The sequence below is a fragment of the Pithys albifrons genome, chromosome 2 (assembly GCF_047495875.1).
Source record: "Pithys albifrons albifrons isolate INPA30051 chromosome 2, PitAlb_v1, whole genome shotgun sequence".
Taxonomy (NCBI): Eukaryota; Metazoa; Chordata; class Aves; order Passeriformes; family Thamnophilidae; genus Pithys; species Pithys albifrons.
The window spans coordinates 2,705,904-2,721,950 of record NC_092459.1 but is presented as its reverse complement, the minus strand read 5'-3'; the positions used below and the strand labels follow the sequence as shown (position 1 = coordinate 2,721,950).

General features: G+C 41.7%; 2 protein-coding genes across 3 annotated transcripts in view; one reads left to right on the top strand and one right to left on the bottom strand.

Moving 5' to 3' along the window:
* Positions 1 to 16,047, bottom strand: part of RUNX2 (RUNX family transcription factor 2) — a 158,136-nt gene that overhangs the window by 113,116 nt on the left and 28,973 nt on the right. The gene's annotated exons all lie outside the window — the stretch shown is intronic.
* The window catches only part of SUPT3H (SPT3 homolog, SAGA and STAGA complex component), a 279,283-nt gene continuing 263,838 nt past the window's right edge, over positions 603 to 16,047 (top strand). The window contains exons 1-2 of one of the 2 annotated variants that reach the window (XM_071548208.1): positions 603 to 742; positions 12,065 to 12,159. In XM_071548208.1, coding sequence (XP_071404309.1) covers positions 12,065 to 12,159 — 95 coding nt within the window. In that variant the 5' untranslated portion in view covers positions 603 to 742. Of the gene's footprint in view, positions 743 to 805; positions 918 to 12,064; positions 12,160 to 16,047 lie in introns of those variants that run through there. The other variant, XM_071548209.1, reaches the window with a different exon arrangement.

Here is a 16,047-nt window from a genome sequence, read left to right as displayed (position 1 = left end):
AGAGCCGGGCTGAGGGGAGACAGAGAGAGCCGGGCTGAGGGGAGACAGAGAGAGCCGGGCTGAGGCGAGACAGAGAGAGCCGGGCTGAGGCGAGACAGAGAGAGCCGGGCTGAGGCGAGACAGAGAGAGCCGGGCTGAGGCGAGACAGAGAGAGCCGGGCTGAGGGGAGACAGAGAGAGCCGGGCTGAGGGGAGACAGAGAGAGCCGGGCTGAGAGAGCTGGGCTGAGGGGAGACAGAGAGAGCCAGGCTGAGGGGACCAGAAGAGGAGAGAGCCAGACCGAGAGGAGCGCTGGAGCGCTGGGCTGAGGGGAGATCCGAGCTGAGAGGGACAGCGGGGCTGAGAGGGACGGCGGGGCTGAGAGGGACGGCGGGGCTGAGAGGGACGGCGGGGCTGAGGGGGCCAGAGGAGGCCACAGCCGAGCTGAGGGGGTGAGCTGGGATAAGAGGGACAGCGGGGCTACGGAGAACTGCCGAGGGCACCGCGGGCCGTGGAGGCGGTGGCAGCCCCGCCTCGCCCCGGCTCCTCCCCGCGCCCTGGGAGGTGCCACCGCCTCCGTGTGCGGGGCGGCCGCTGTGGCGGAACCGGCTCCTCCCCGGCGCGGGCGGCGCCATTTTACCCCCCCTCCCTCGGCGGCCGCGGTGGTGGAGGCGGGCGGGGGAACAGCGCGAAGCTTCTGCTGCTTTTCCGTCCCCCTCGTTTCTCGCCTCGGTCCAGGCAGCGCGTGAAGGGGAAGGACCGAGGTTCGGTTCCTGCCCCTCGCTCTTTCCGCTCTCCGCACACGGGGTGGGGGGGACCGGGCACCACAAGCTGCTCCCACCCTCCTTCCATTCTTCCTCCCCTGCACATCTCAGCCTCCTCCTCCTCAATCCATCCATCTATCTATCCATCCATCCATCCCCGGGGGTGAGCCTTTGAGTGAGTCACCAGCGAGGGCACGCAGTTAGACAATGTGTTGCTATTAATTAACTTGGCGAGGCTGCTCCTTGTTGGGGCCTTCAGGAGCATTATTGGGGCGGTTCCTGCCCGCGGTACCCGCGGGGCTTGGGGGGGACGCGGTGGATTCTCGTTGCCTTGGCTGTTGTTACATTGGAGCCTGCCCTGCTTGGTTTGTCGTCTTGCAACCAATCTGAAAGGTGTTTCTGGGACTTTATTTATTGATTTATTCTGAATATTGTATCCTTACACTTGACAGTGGCCAGGCTGTGGCCTGCAGTGCGCTGTAGGGTGTTGCTAATTTCTTTGTGTCCCTCTGATGCTGTGGAATGTTAATAGTTTGTGATTTTTCTCTAGAGTAAGTGGGTTTTATTTCTTTTGCCCAAACAGGTGTGGTGGTTTATTAATTGGAATCCTGTGTATTAGGCTGTTCATTCTTAGGGAGAAATACTGGCTACATACAGGGGTGCCCTAATTTGATGCTATTCCTGGTATGCTGGAATGTTCACTTAAGGTCTATAGTACTCCTTATAGAAATTATTAGTAATTACAAAAGTTATGGTAAATGCTAAAAAGCTGGGAATAACAGTCCAGAAGAATATTTCCCTGTGTTAGCTTTGAGTGATTTTTGCACTGACTAACTATATTTTTATACTTCCTATGTACAGATCAACTGCTTCTAAGTTCCTAGAAATTACACAAATGGATGCTTTGCAGTCGATGAATGCAAACCACAATATACATGCAAAACACGTCTCACTGTATGTGAAGGGGAGGCAAGAACCTGATGTTGTGGCCAGCCGAGTTTGCTGTATGACATTAGTGGTAGTGATTTATTGTGAGACATTTGATTTCCTACGAGTGAATCTGTTTCAAGGTTTGCAGCAGTGTTGGTGATACACTTACATTTTCTTTTGAAGTCTTTGATGTAACTCCCACTTCATTCTATTTCTTGGTACAGGCCTTGCTTTCCCTTTGGCTTAAGGCAGCAGTGCTTACTTGGCAGGATACAGTGCACCCTCCCTCTCTCCCTTTTTGCATATCTTTCTACACTGTTGGCCAGATCCAAGAGGCTGGAAGGCTCAGTCCTTCTGTTAACTTTGGTGGACTTTGCACAGGCTCGTATTTGAATGTTGCTAATAAGCAAATCACATTTTGTTTTATTTTGGTTCCTTTTTCTCCTGTGTGTTGTTGCTGTGTAGATGGGAGTGTTGATGTTAAAAGTAGCATTTCCAACTCTTAACAGTACAAATTTTTCTGAAAGCCCCAACTCTGCTTGTGAAAGTTTGAAAAAGTTTTCAGTTAGATAAAGAAGTTCTTAGCTGTAATGTTCTGGAGAAAAGCTTGAGGTTTAGCCAGGAGGAAAAACTCAGTGTCACTGAGAAGTAAACAAGAAATCCTTTAGTGCTTTAGTAGCGTTTTACTTGTGACTTCCAAATATATGGATTTGGAGACATTACTTAGGGTTTAAAAGGGCTCAGTAGCATTTGAATTATTTGCTGAGCCTCTGAGTGTCATAACCAACCGAATTACTCTCGTGGGCACAATTCTGAGTAGCACAGAATGGAGCTGTCTGAGATTTGATTAGTCAATTAGTAACTTGTCAGTGTAAGCAAGCTGTAATTTAGCAAGCTACAAGTGTTTTAAGAATTGCCTACATATAACAGTGTAGAGCAACAGCAAGCATTGCTCACCTTGTCAGTGCTGCTCTGGTGTGATGCCCTCAAGCAGTGAGACCTGCTAGACAGTGTCTTTCCAGGTCATCCCTGCAAGGGTGTTCTGAGGCGTGAGGCCAAACCCAAGCAGTATAATTATACCATAGAAACTAATTGAGTTAATGCTGTCGTTGCAATTGTGAAATATCCAAATGTGTAGACACACAAGCATGTAAAGAAAAGGAAACTGGTTAGGTCTATGTTCTCATGGAACCAGGCAGTGGTGACTCAGTTACAAGCTTATCTGGAGCTGATCAACAAACCAGCCTGTCAAAGGTTCTGAAAGTGGTATTGATCTGATCTGTAATCTGTATTTTAGATACTTGGCCTTTGGAGTGCTGCAGGGCATCGTTGTTAATTTGAAGTAACCTTAGTAAGTGTTCTTTTGCAAGCTAACACTGGTGAAATTTCTATTTATAAATAATCTTTGGCTTTTCTCTACCCCTGTATTTTGCATACTTTTGAAGTATTGCGTTTGATTACAATCAGACTTTCATAGAGTCAGCTGCAGTTTCTGGTTCACACAACTCCTTAAACTGTCATAGTAGAAATAGTAATGGAAAAAGAGGCCAAGAGCAGCTGGTATTGAAGAGGTGATTTTTCAATAGGCTTTTGCTGAAATGTATTCTTGTTTTCTTTGCTAATTAAGCACTTGGTTCTTGGAAGTGCTAAACATTGAAAAACTGTATTGATAATTTTTATGGTTTACTGAGAAATGCTAGTAAGAGTTAAGCCAGTACCAGTGTATACCTGGGAAAAATGTGTAATTCTGTGTAAATATTTTTGTTTAAATATTTTGTAAATATTTTGTGTTTATATATTTGTGTATTTTTGAGTAAACAACCATGGCTGGTTTTCCTGTAGTTTTCCATGTATTAGGTAAATGGAAATGAACAGCAATGGAGGTAGGAATTTTCTCCTCTAGAGAATTTATACTTAAGGTAGCAAGCACTGATTTCTAAAAGGAGAGGAACAGCTCAGCAACAGGAATTGGAGAAATTTTTTATGATCCCACCTGTGTATTTGGCTGCTCGTTCTTGATGAGAAATTTTGGATGCACACATTGATGCCCTAACTTGATGGCTTTCCTGATATGCCAGAATATTCAATTAAGGTTGGGGTGGTGTTTTATATTATGAAATGATTTTAATTGTATTTCAGATGGCGAACCAAAGACGGCTCAGGGTGATGTGAAAGGGTGATCAGGGTGAGCAGTGTGATGGATTGGAGAGATAATGCCAGCTTGAAAGGAGATGAAGGCAGGTCAAGGTTTAGAGGGAGAAACTATACTGAGGAAAATATAGTTTAAAGCTAACAGTAACCTGATTGTGCTTTATAGAAAATCTACCTGTGTTAGTAAAACTTTAAAAATTTAAGTTACTTTAAATGGAACTAAAGGTAGATGGGAACTATTGTTGGCAAATGAGCAGTAAAGCAAATGGACAGAACTAATCTGCCCTTTGCATGTTAATATTTTATTTTTTACTCATGAGAAAAAGCAAATTACTGAGCAAGTCACAGTCTGGGGCCTGTTCATCTTTGCCTGCTGGTGTCAAGTATGCAAGTCCCTGATGACTTTGTCACCAGACCTGTGTTTGTTTCACTGAAAGTTGTCAGTGCTTCCTGCAGGAAGGTCACGGGCGCTGAATTGTATCTCTAGTACTTGGATGGGAGACCTCCTGGGAAATGCCGGGGGTTGTAGGTTCTAGTCCTGAGGACTTCACTGGCACTGTCCAAGCTCGCTCGGCCGTGGCAGATGAACCTCAGGACTGAAACGGTGGGGCCAGTTCTGCGCACGCTGAGCCTCACCTAAAATCCACTGCGCAGGCTGGAAGGGCCCACCCACGTGGGGACAGCCCTTCCCAAATCTTCGTTCATGAAGTTTGACCATACATACATATACAATTATTAAATAATTAGTATGGAAAGCTGAGAGTACTAAAGTATTATGAAAAAGCAGTTGTTTGTTCAAATAAAGTTACGGTTGTAGGAATCAGCTTCTGAGAGCTGCAGAAACTTTGCTGTTAGTTACAGGTTGTCTGGTCTTTACATTATTTTATTAAAGCATTTTTTGGGGGGCGGTCCCGTGGTGTAATGGTGAGCACTCCGGAGTCTGATCACAAGGTCATGAGTTCGAGTCTCAGTGGAGACCGTACCGGGCAGTTAAAGCCTCCCTGCCATCCGATCCCGTCAGATCTCGGATGCTCAGCAGGGTCAGCCCCGGTTAGTACCGGGTGCTGTGACAGTCCCGAGGACTTCCCTGTCACCGTCCAAGCTCACTCGGCCGTAGCAGACCTTGGGACTTAAACGGTGGGGCCAGTTCTGCGCACGCTGAGCCTCACCTAAAATCCACTGTGCAGGCTGGAAGGGCACCCACGTGGGGACAGCCCTGCCCAAATCTTCGTTCGCGAAGTTTGGCCATACATACAAAGCATTTTTAGGAAAGGAAAGAAAGTAATTGGTCCTTGATTTGCAGTGCCATTAATTGCCAGATGTGGCACAGGGCAAAAAGTGTGCACGTTCAGTTCAGAGGGAGGTGGCAGATACATAAGATTAATTTTTCTTGCTTTCTTGTTAAAAATAAATATATCACTTCTGGGGAAGGACAGAGCTCTGATTAGACTGGAGCTAGAAACGCTGAGGGAAACTGTAAACATCTCCAGATGTGGAGGCACAGCTCTCATGTACAGTTCTGCTGTGTGTTTCCCAGTCTCAAGTCAAACAGCCACATCTGTGTATTAGTATTCTTTCAGTAGTCCAGACCATTCTGTGGTCTGTTTCAGGAGAAGCTTAAATAACTGTCCTGTCTAACTTATGGGTGGACAAATAACAGCTTAAGATATGAGGACATGCAGAGTCATTTCGAGTAAAACACAGCAATTGTTACACACAGTGGAGTCAGAGGGTTGTATTTTAGTCTGAGGTTGGTTAGTGACTTTTCTTTCCTTGCTGAGTCAGTGAGAGCGTTGTGCTTGTTTGCTGCTTTTGTTTAATATCTTCAGTAAAATATGTTATGAGATGTAGAAATAAACAGAAGGATTATTTTATCTCCAGGGATGTTGAACAGTTTTCAAGTCACTAAGATGTTATTCTTTGGACCAAAATCTATGCCTACGTGTATTAGAAAATTTGTTTACCCTTTGTTATCAGCCATTCCTATTTCTTCAGAAACTTCTACATGGGAATGAATGACTGAGTCACCTTTTAACTGGAAAGGGGGAAATGATGCTCAGTTGTGTTCCCTGTATTCGTGTGGGCTTTTCAGGCGTGTTTAGTTCCAAGAAAGAGTGTCACAGTTAAAGATGAGATGCTTATTTGTCTGGGTGGTGAAAGCTGGGCTGGGCACTGACAGCTATAAGATGAATTTTTTCTTTCTGGTATTCACTTTAAAATAAAACTACCATAAGCATCTAGTCCATGAAACAATAAGTGGAAGCAGCAGCAGCAGATGTAATGTGTTATCCTTAGCGTGAATAGTGCATGCATTTCACTTTGTGATATTTTATTAATTAATTAAAAATGAAAGAAAGCTGAGATTGCATCCCCAGCTTTGAACAATATTCTTGTGTGCAGACCTGGTGCAGATGTGTCGCTCCTCACCCACAGATTGCTCCTAATCCTGGATTTAGTCTGGCTGTTCCCTGAAGGTTTGGCCATTTACTTTGTCAGCTTTTGATGAGGTTGTGTTTAGGGAATATGAAAGTTATCCATCCTATTGCCTGTAAGCAAAGCCATTTCTTAATTGTTGCACAAAGAAGCTAATTTTTATTTTTTACCTGGACAGGTAGGAGAATAATAAAGTAGTTTCATTATATACTTTGTTTCATTAATTTGTTGTAAAATTTAGATCATTACGTGCCCTGTGCATGTATGAAACCATTTAGAGTGTTCATAGTTCCAGCCTGCTTGAACAGCTCAATAGAACTTAAGGACTAAGTGTTTAATTTTCAATTATTCCATACTTTTGGGAGAGTGGGTGATAAGCAAAACAATATATGGACTCGTGCATTTGATAGTGGGTTATTGGTTTTTTAACCTTGTATTTTTTCACAATTTTGAGTGTACACTCAGAAAGCTGGTCTTGCATGTGTTCAGCAAGGGTTATGGCTGTGTTTTGGTTTTTTAAAAGAAGTTCACTAAAAAAAAGAAATCTGTATTTCCTGCATTTAATTAAGTTGCTACATCTCTGGTTCTGGAAGACTGTTATCTTACACTCCTTTCAGCTGGGGAGGCCTTGCATCCAGTGAAATACTCAGTGGTGGCAGACTAGTTAATCCAATTACTCTGAAGTAGGAGGTGTGAAAACAAAAGTATTAATTTTAATTTTGTTATTTCATACTCAACTTGGCCTTTGTTTTCCTCTCTGTTTTGTTTGGGTTTATATAAATGAAAATTTGTAAGTCTTTAAATTTTTGCATGGTTTCAGGTTCTATGCAAAATGTGTTTATGAAAGGACTGATGTGATAACCACATTAGATGTATGCTTATGAGTTAAGTCATTGTAATGGTAACTTCTGCTCTCTGTTACTCAGTGCAAAAAGTTATGCAGGGACACTGCTGGATTTTTTGGAAATTCTGCACCTTTGTTGGCTTATAACAGAGACATCAGATAAAATCTGTACAAATCTACTTTTGTTTTAAACAGACCCAGTCTAGACTTGTTTTTTGGTGAAGTGGAAGCTGTATTACTATTTGCTCTGAGTGAGTTTAGTTCAGGTATTAAACAGTGTGTCAGAGTACTGGTCTGTAGGGATTGTTTGGATGCACCTTTCTCTTGGATCTTCATGTGACATTTTGGCAATGGTGGTTGGTGAAAGTGTTTGAGTGGTGTTTCCAGAGACTTGTTGACTGAGTGTATGTTGTTCAGCCTGGAGAAGGTCTCTCTCTGGAGGGACCTCACAGTACCTTCCAGTACCTAAAGGAGCTCCAAGAGAGCTGGGGAAGGACTTTGGGCAAGGGCGTGTGATGATGGGACAGGGGGGAATGGCTTTAAGCTGAAAGAGAGTTTAGGTTTGGTTTTGGGAAGAAACTCTTTGCTGTGAGGGTGGGCAGGCCCTGGCACAGGTTTCCCACAGAAGCTGTGGCTGCCCCATCCCTGGAAGTGTCCAAAGCCAGGCTGGACGGGGCTCTGGGCAACTTGGTTTAGTGGAAGGTGACCTTGTCTGTGGCAGGAGGGGTTGGAATAAGATGATCTTTAAGATCCTTTTGAACCCCAAATATTCTGGGTTACGATTCTCTCTCTTTATGGATGTGCTAAGACTGCTTATGTATGTCCCAAATAGTATAGAGAGTTTGCAGATTTTGTGATTTGCAGTTACTGGCTAAATGTATAACCTCTGTATTCAAATTTTAGGAGCAGTGGAGTTTCAGTTTTTATATGTCTCCCAGTGGGAACTTGAATAAGTAGATGGGTTATACAGATTTTGCTTATTGATTGTACAAAAGTCAGTGTGAGTTAGTATTGCTTGGTAATTTCAGGGTTGATACAGATATGAAGGAGGACTGTGAAATGAAAGTGCCTGGGTGTCTTGCTGTGGTGAGAAGGACAGGCCTGAAACTGATGAGAAATGAGTTAGAATCATAGAATCGATTGGGTTGGAAAAGACCTCCAAGATCATCGAGTCCAACCCTTGGTCCAACTCCAGTCCATTTACCAGATCATGGCACTCAGTGCCACGGCCAATCTGCGTTTAAAAATCTCTAGGGATGGTGAATCCACCCCCTCTCTGGGCAGCCCATTCCAATGCCTGAGCAAAGAATTTCTTCCTGATCTCCAACTTAAATTTCCCCTGGCAGAGCTTGAGCCCATCGTGCCCCCTTGTCCTATTGCTGAGTGCCTGGGAGAAGAGACCAGCCCCCACCTGGCTAGAACTTCCCTTCAGGTAGTTCTAGACAGTGCTGAGGTCACCTCTGAGCCTCCTCTTCTCCAGGCTAAATTTGTTAAAATTTTGTTTCCCTCAACTGAGAACTCTGCTGATTCCTATGGAACAAGTACTGTTTGATGTTGTGACTCCTCAGTGTAAAAGGTGTTGAGATTGCAGGTGATGCTTTTAAGTATATTTATGATCATATACCCATTTTAATATGCTTTTTTAACTATACATTTGATTGCAGTGTTATACTTTTGGGAAAAGAATTTATAAACCTGGACCTATATGGGTACAAACTCATAATTACCAGTCCAGGTAGTGTTAATTAGAAGTTATCTTCTTGCTAGAGTTCATGATTAAAATACAGCACACTGAAATAATCTGTGACCTGATATGAACATCTGAATTCATTTTGTAGAGCATGGCAAACAGCTGCATTTGAGTTTGGAGTTAAAACAAAAACAGTATATTGACCCATTGAAGATTACTGGAGGCTTTTCAGTTCCATGATAGCTGTACTTATTGAAGAAAATTGATTTGAGTGTGCTTCTGCTTTTGAATATTTTTTTTGGTAATGTCCGGAAGAAAGGAAATAGAACATATGGGGGATGGGACTTTGATGTGTAAAGAAGTTAATTATCTAAACCATCAAACAAAACGTGGGCTGTGGAAGTAATTATTGTAAAGGGTGTGATGAAGCCTGACAAGCTGTTGGTTTTTTATGTCAAGAAAATGCTGTACACCTGCTTGATTTGAAAGTTAAATCATTTGGTTACAATAGGAAGATCAAGTTTTTAGTGAAGCTGTAGCCAATAAGCTTTCAGCTCTCAAACCTACTGATACTTTCATATACACATACACAACCTTAGGAGTGTTTTTGAATTAAATGGGACTTGTCCACTTGGTGGAAAAGGATTTACTTCAAATAAGACATGCATGAATCACAAATCTTACACTGGGGAGGCAAATATGTAATTGTCCCATGATTTTTGGTGTTTGGGGAGAATGTTTGCTAAGTTAGCAGAACAGAACCTCTTGGATAAAGCAAAATGTCTGTCATGGATGTTCAAAGCAAATAGCATTATATATGATTTTAAATGATATTAGTTTAAAAAAACCCTAAACTTAAAAACTCCTTAAATTTTTTTAAGCTATTCAGTTGTGGGTTTTTTGTTTGGGTTTTTTTTGTGTGTTTTTCTAATTCACTGATTTGACTGTTTAGGTTGTATGACTCTGGTAGCTGCTGATTATGGCAACACTGAGAGCTGGTGTGTAACTACCCATGTGATTAAAATCAGACTTTAGTGGGAGCAAACTTAAGATTAAAGTTACACATGTGCAGAAGTGCTTGCAGGATGGGGACCTAAATTAGAATCTGCTTGAAGATGAACAGAAGGCTGTGAAAATCTACTTGAAAGCATTAATATAAATAATTAAACTTCTGACACCAAGCTGGGTGGGAGTAGGGAGGGTTTACAGAGGGATCTGGACAGGCTGGATCAGTCGACTGAGGCCAGTTGTGTGAGGTTCAGTGAGGCCAAATCCTGTGCTTTAGTCACAGTAACCTCATGCACTACAGGCTGAGGGCAGAATGGTTGGAAAGCTGATCATTGGAAGAGGCTCTGGGGGTGCTGGTGACAGCAGCAGAACATGAGCCAGTGTGTGCCCAGGTGGCCAGGAAGGACAGTGGCACTTGGACTGTGTCAGCAATAGGTTGGCAGCAGGGCCAGGCAGTGACCAGACCCACGTGTTGGGCTCTGCTGAGGTCCCACCTTAAATCCTGGGTTCAGGTTTGGGCCCCTCATGACAAGAAGGAGATTGAGGTGCTGGAGTCAGTCCAGAGAAGGGTGATGGAGCTGGGGAAGGGTCTGGAGCAAAGTCTGATGAGGAGCAGCTGGGGCTCCTCTTGGAGAAAAGAAGGCTCAGGGGGCACCTTATTTCTGTCCACAACCCCTTGACAGGAGGGTGTAGCCAGGTGGGGGTCAGACTCTTGTCTCAGGTAACAAGTGACAGGACAAGAGGAAACAGCCTCAGGTTGTGCCTGGGGAGACTTAGATGGGGTAGTAGGAAAAGTATCTTCATGGAAAGGATGGTCAGGCATTGGAACAGGCTGCCCAGGAAGTGGTTGAGTCACCATCCCTCAAGGTATTTTAAAGACATGGGTTAGTGGTGGACTTAGCAGTGCCAGGTTAATGGTTGGAATGGGTGATTTTAAAAGTATTTTCCAACTTAAACGATTCTGTGATTCCATCTAAAGTATGAACTTCTTATGTTTTGTTCTTTGTCCAGCTGTTGTTATGTCAGTAGCCTTTCAAAGCACAAAGTCTTTTGTTACTTTTTGAAGGTATCTTGTGCTTTGTATTTAGACTGTTAAAAGTTTTCTTCAACCAAAGCACAATTTTTGGGATTGATTTCAAGGCTTTTAATGGCATTTAATATAAATATGGTCCTACACTTTAAGATTACTTTTTAGGAAAGAAATCTGTCTTAACCTTTGAACTTTAAAGTGGAGAAAAGTAGGATCTCTTACAGCACAGCAAACTATTTCAACATACAACTTTTGTTGTCATTTCTACTGCTAATAGTACAAGAAATGAGCAGTACAACTCAACTGTTACTCGTGTGCCACAAACTAGAATAGGAGAAAATATAGTGGGAATATATCCTGTTTATCAGGAGACTTACACAGTGTGCAGGTTTCTGTTAAAGAAATTTTTGAGGGGGAGAATGAAACTCCCTTTTACATATTTATGGGGTTTTCTATAATTAAATTTTGCTTAGTTGGTGTTTTAGTAAATTATTTTTTAAAATGAAATAGTTCAAAGGCGTTTGACTTGCACAGTATTAAAGAGGAAAATGTAGATGCATTAATTACCTCACTGAATAAGAGTAAAATTGTCCTGGGTTTGGTTTGGAGTTTTTGAATGAGAAATTTATATAGAATATCTGTGAAGTATTTTCTGTAAATATAATACCTTCAGTCCTACAAGTATCATGGTGCTCGTGTCTAATTCTGTGTAGTGCATTTCTGTTTTAAGGATTTAAGTAGTTTGTGTTCAGAAAGCTGATGTTTTAGAAAGGAAGGTTGTGATCTCATCAAGTTTTATCTGTCTTTTTCTGAGGATCTTTTTTGCTCCTGTTAGTCTCAGTGGAGATGGTGTGGATGTGATTTACTACTGGTTGGGATACTGCAGGAATGTAAGAGAATGGTCCAAGTAGCAAGATACTGGTGCCTGTGAGTACCATCTATTCCAGAACATCAGTGTTTTTATCTTAATGTCTCTGCACTGGTGCTCCTAGAGTACCTTTAAATAGTACTTAAGAAAAAGTGATATTTCCAACACTTTGCTTACAGTAAGCATCAACCCTTACGTTTGCTGGAGTGTCTCCCATGGGCTTCTTTCTGCATGCAGAACCTTTGCCTGCAATTCTCCCCAAAATAGCTTTTATTCCCTTCAGAATATGTACTGTGAAACATACACATTTGCTCTCTTGGAAATGAAATACAAGTAATGTAAGTGCTGCTATGTCTTTGTTTTCTCAGATGAGCAGCACTGTGGCCAGCCCGATGTCAACAGTTGTCTCTTCAAGTAGTGGAAGAAAATCAACAAGCTTTACACCCGAATTGCAGAGCATGATGTGAGTAATCAGTCAGAATATCCAGTAATGTCTGCATTGTATTCATTTTTTAGGTGGTTCCTTTGAATGTGTTAATAAGGGTAGTGGGGGAAAGAAGAGCAGGTATTAGTGATGGAGCTGTTCATGTTTTACTTCTGATTTGTAAAACATTCAGAGGTGACTTGGATAAATAAAAACCACACCCTTAACTCAAAGGAGAGAAAATGCTGCTGAGTAAAGAAATGCATTTTTAATATACACTACAGAATTCTTTAGAGATCTGTATTTCCCTGTCCTTCATCAAAGAAAGCTAAGCTTCCTGTTGTTATATTTACTTCTTTAAATAAATATTTTGGATTAACATCTTTCAGTGCTAGTACAGAGACTGCTGAGATCATAATGTTGCTGATGAAATTATGATATGGAGTGCTTGGGTTTTAGCAGACAGGAAGTAAAGTTGTTAAAAAATAGTTTATTCTTTTAACTGTGCAGTGGATTCTTAGAAACCCAGTTCCTAGCTGGGATATTATAAGATTTTTTTTTATAACTGCTAAAGCCTTGGATGCTGCTTAAACAGGTGGGTTTTGTCAGTTTGATAGTTGCATAATCAGAAGGATTCCTTCTGTAGAAAATCACAGAATCACATAATGGATTGGGTTGGAAAAGCCCTCTGAGATCATCAAGTCCAACCCTTGGTCCAACTCCAGTCCCTTTACCAGATCATGGCACTCAGTGCCACGACCAAGCTCAGCTGAAAAACCTCCAGGGATGGGGAATCCACCCCCTCTCTGGGCAGCCCATTCCAATCCCTGAGCACTCTCTCTGCAAAGAATTTTTTTCTGATCTCCAACTTCAGTTTCCCCTGGCAGAGCTTGAGCTCATCGTGCCCCCTTGTCCTATTGCTGAGTGCCTGGGAGAAGTCTTTATCTTGACTGGTACCTGCTATACTGGGCTGACTGGAAGTCTTCATTTTATAGGAAAGCAACATGTTGATCAGAAAGTGCATTTTCCCCCTTTCTCTGTGTGTCCAGAACACTGTACTGTGGGGATGGGGATGGCAAGAAAGGAACTTGTTTCCTGGTGGATTCATGCTCTGATATATCAAACATTTTAAAGAATATTTCAACTTAGAACTAAAAGGCATTTAACCACCAAGGCTGCAGATGGAGAGGTGGGCTTGAGTCTAAAGTGCACATTTAAAGAAAAGTATGATCTTGAATGTTAGTTATGGAGTGGGGGGAGAGGATGCACGTTTGGCAGCTGCACATAAAAGGGAGCTTTGCTTTATGAAATCTTGCAAAAGTGTCTTAAAGGATTTTTCCCTGTGTTCATTTGTCAGAGTTGAAAATGGAGAAAGCTAATCCCAGAGTACTGACACATAAATCCATAGTTTCAAAGGATAGTAGTCATCATTGGCTCTTTTCACTAAAGTCTTGGCTTGAAAGGCTGTCCAGGATGTTGTTTGAGATAGGGTGGACTTAACTGTGACTCTTGGACTACTGCTCTTTACTTGATCTTCCCTTTTCTCTGATCTTGCCAATATTGGAAAGCTGATTTTTATAGCTGCTTCTTGTATTTTTTTATCAATTTTTAATCAGCCATGTGTAAATCAAAATAGCTACAGCATCCACCTTCTAACCCCTAAATATATAACTGTTGTAATGACAGGGACACTTGATTTATTAAAATTACAGATGTTTCCTGAATGTTACCATGATAGCACCCTTTTGATAATTTTACTTTAGTTTGAGTTGTTGAATCATTTATTAATTTATTTGCATGTGGCTTTTAATTTATTACCTTGTGTGACTTAACATTTTTAGGTAGTCTTATCTGAAATGTTCTCTCCTCCTTCCTGTTGCCATTATGTTAGAGCTAAAGATTAGGAGAGGAAGAATGTTAAAGCTTTATTTTTATTTTTGATCTGAATTGCTACATGGAGAGTGGATACATAGGAGTTATTGGCATCTATTAAATTCTATGAAGATTTCCCTTTTCAAAAATTGGAAGATGCAATTTTTTTTTTTTCAGTTAAATGTCCTTAAGAGACTACGAGGTTATTGTCAAGTGGTGCATGGGATACATTCCACTGGAGTATTTTTCAGCCTAATGTAAATGGGATTAATGACTTTTTATCCTGTGTGTTGAATCATTTAAAGTAGATGAGTATGTTGTTACCAACCCAGTGTTCTGCTTGTCCTGGGTTGAGCTGGCAAAACACCAACTGTCCAAGACAGAGTGAAAAGGGTTCCTCCTCCCCCCAACCAGCCAAGGGGAAAAGAAGAGGGAGAGGAAAGAAGAACCTTCAAAACCAGGTTTATGCTGGAACTAACTACATGTATTTATACAGAAAGGAGAAAATTAAGAGGAAACTACAATATAACACACACTTACACAAGTTATATATAACAAGGAATAACTCCCCAATTAAGACAAAGCAAAGTCTATTACAGTAGATGTGTAAGTACTCTGAGAGACACATAGCAAGAAACAGAAAGAGTAACAACAAAAATGTTTCTATTTCCCTGAATGCAAACAAAATGCAAGCAGGGGCAGCAGGAGCAGGGCCTGCTCCAAGACAAAAACTGGGTCACGTCCAGCTTGTACCTCGGCCATGGCAGAACTGACCAAGCCACTCCCACACACTGGATTTACCCCCTTTGAGATGATGTAGTATGGTGTGGAATACAATATTATTGGCTGGAAGGAGTCAGCTGTGAGCTGGCTCAGCCCAGCTTAAATCAGCTGACAATTTCAGGCCTAATCTGAACTTTAAAGACTGAGTTCTCTTCAGGTAGAAAAGTTATTAGTGCTCTCCTTCAAGAGAATTCTTTTCACATCTATTAAAGTCACCAACACTGAAAAATACGAGTGTTCTTGGTGAAGAAAGTGACTGTAACTGTGTTTAAAAAACAAAACAGCAAACTTAAAGTTCAGAGTCGCAGCCTGTGCATCAACCTGGATCAGTGTGTGGGGAGCCTGGATTTTACTGAATTGTGGACTTCCTGATAAAGTGTTTTGAAACTGCCTTCCCCGCCAGTGTACACATGATTCTGTCAGAACGTGGAGGTTATTGTTGGCCATGGAAATGGAAGGAATAGACATTTTCCTTTTGCTTCAGAGCTGGTGCAGTTATCCTTTGAAAGCTGTGCAAACAGATGTGCTGTGCTTTAGAGTAACAGTTTTCACAGCTTCATTAAACTAGTAGGAACTGAAGAAATTCCTTGACTGTGATGAGCACATAGAAAGTTACATTTTTATTCTTGGCTGGGAAAAAAAAAAGAGATTTTTTTTAAAATGATAAAGTACCAGGGATGAACTGTGTAGAAAAAAAAAAGACAACTGTTTCCTTTGGCCTGGGCCATAAAATGAAGTTGTGCCTTTAAAAGAACTTTCTGTGCTCTGACAGAAGCTGACATTTTTTATAAACTACATGATTTAGGAAGCTACAGATTCTCCCATTTAGGCAGTTTATAACAAAGCCATGCTGACATCTTAAGATCCTGAGAAATAGTAAAGACTGGCTGGAGCATTATAGCACAAGAAACTTCTTAAAGAAAAGAAAATAGAGGCTATATCTGTCTAGTTTGTTATTGTGAAGTTGAGTTAGGTCACCTATTTTCTATTGATTGTCTTCCCTATGGATTAATCCAAAGAGTAACTTCAACTTGTCCTGCTTTTCTCAACAGAAACATTTGTGCAGCAAGAGGATGAACTTGTGAGAAATAAGTCAAATAGGGACATTAAATGCTAATCCAGAACGGCACGTGGTAGTTTGTGCTGATGTTAAAAATGGGCTGTTGGATGTGAGGGATTTTAAAGGCAGAAGGAACACAGAGAAAAACAGTATTTTGAAGGATATCGAATCCTGTTAAAGCCCAGTAGCGAGATGTGGAAAGCTGTGAATCT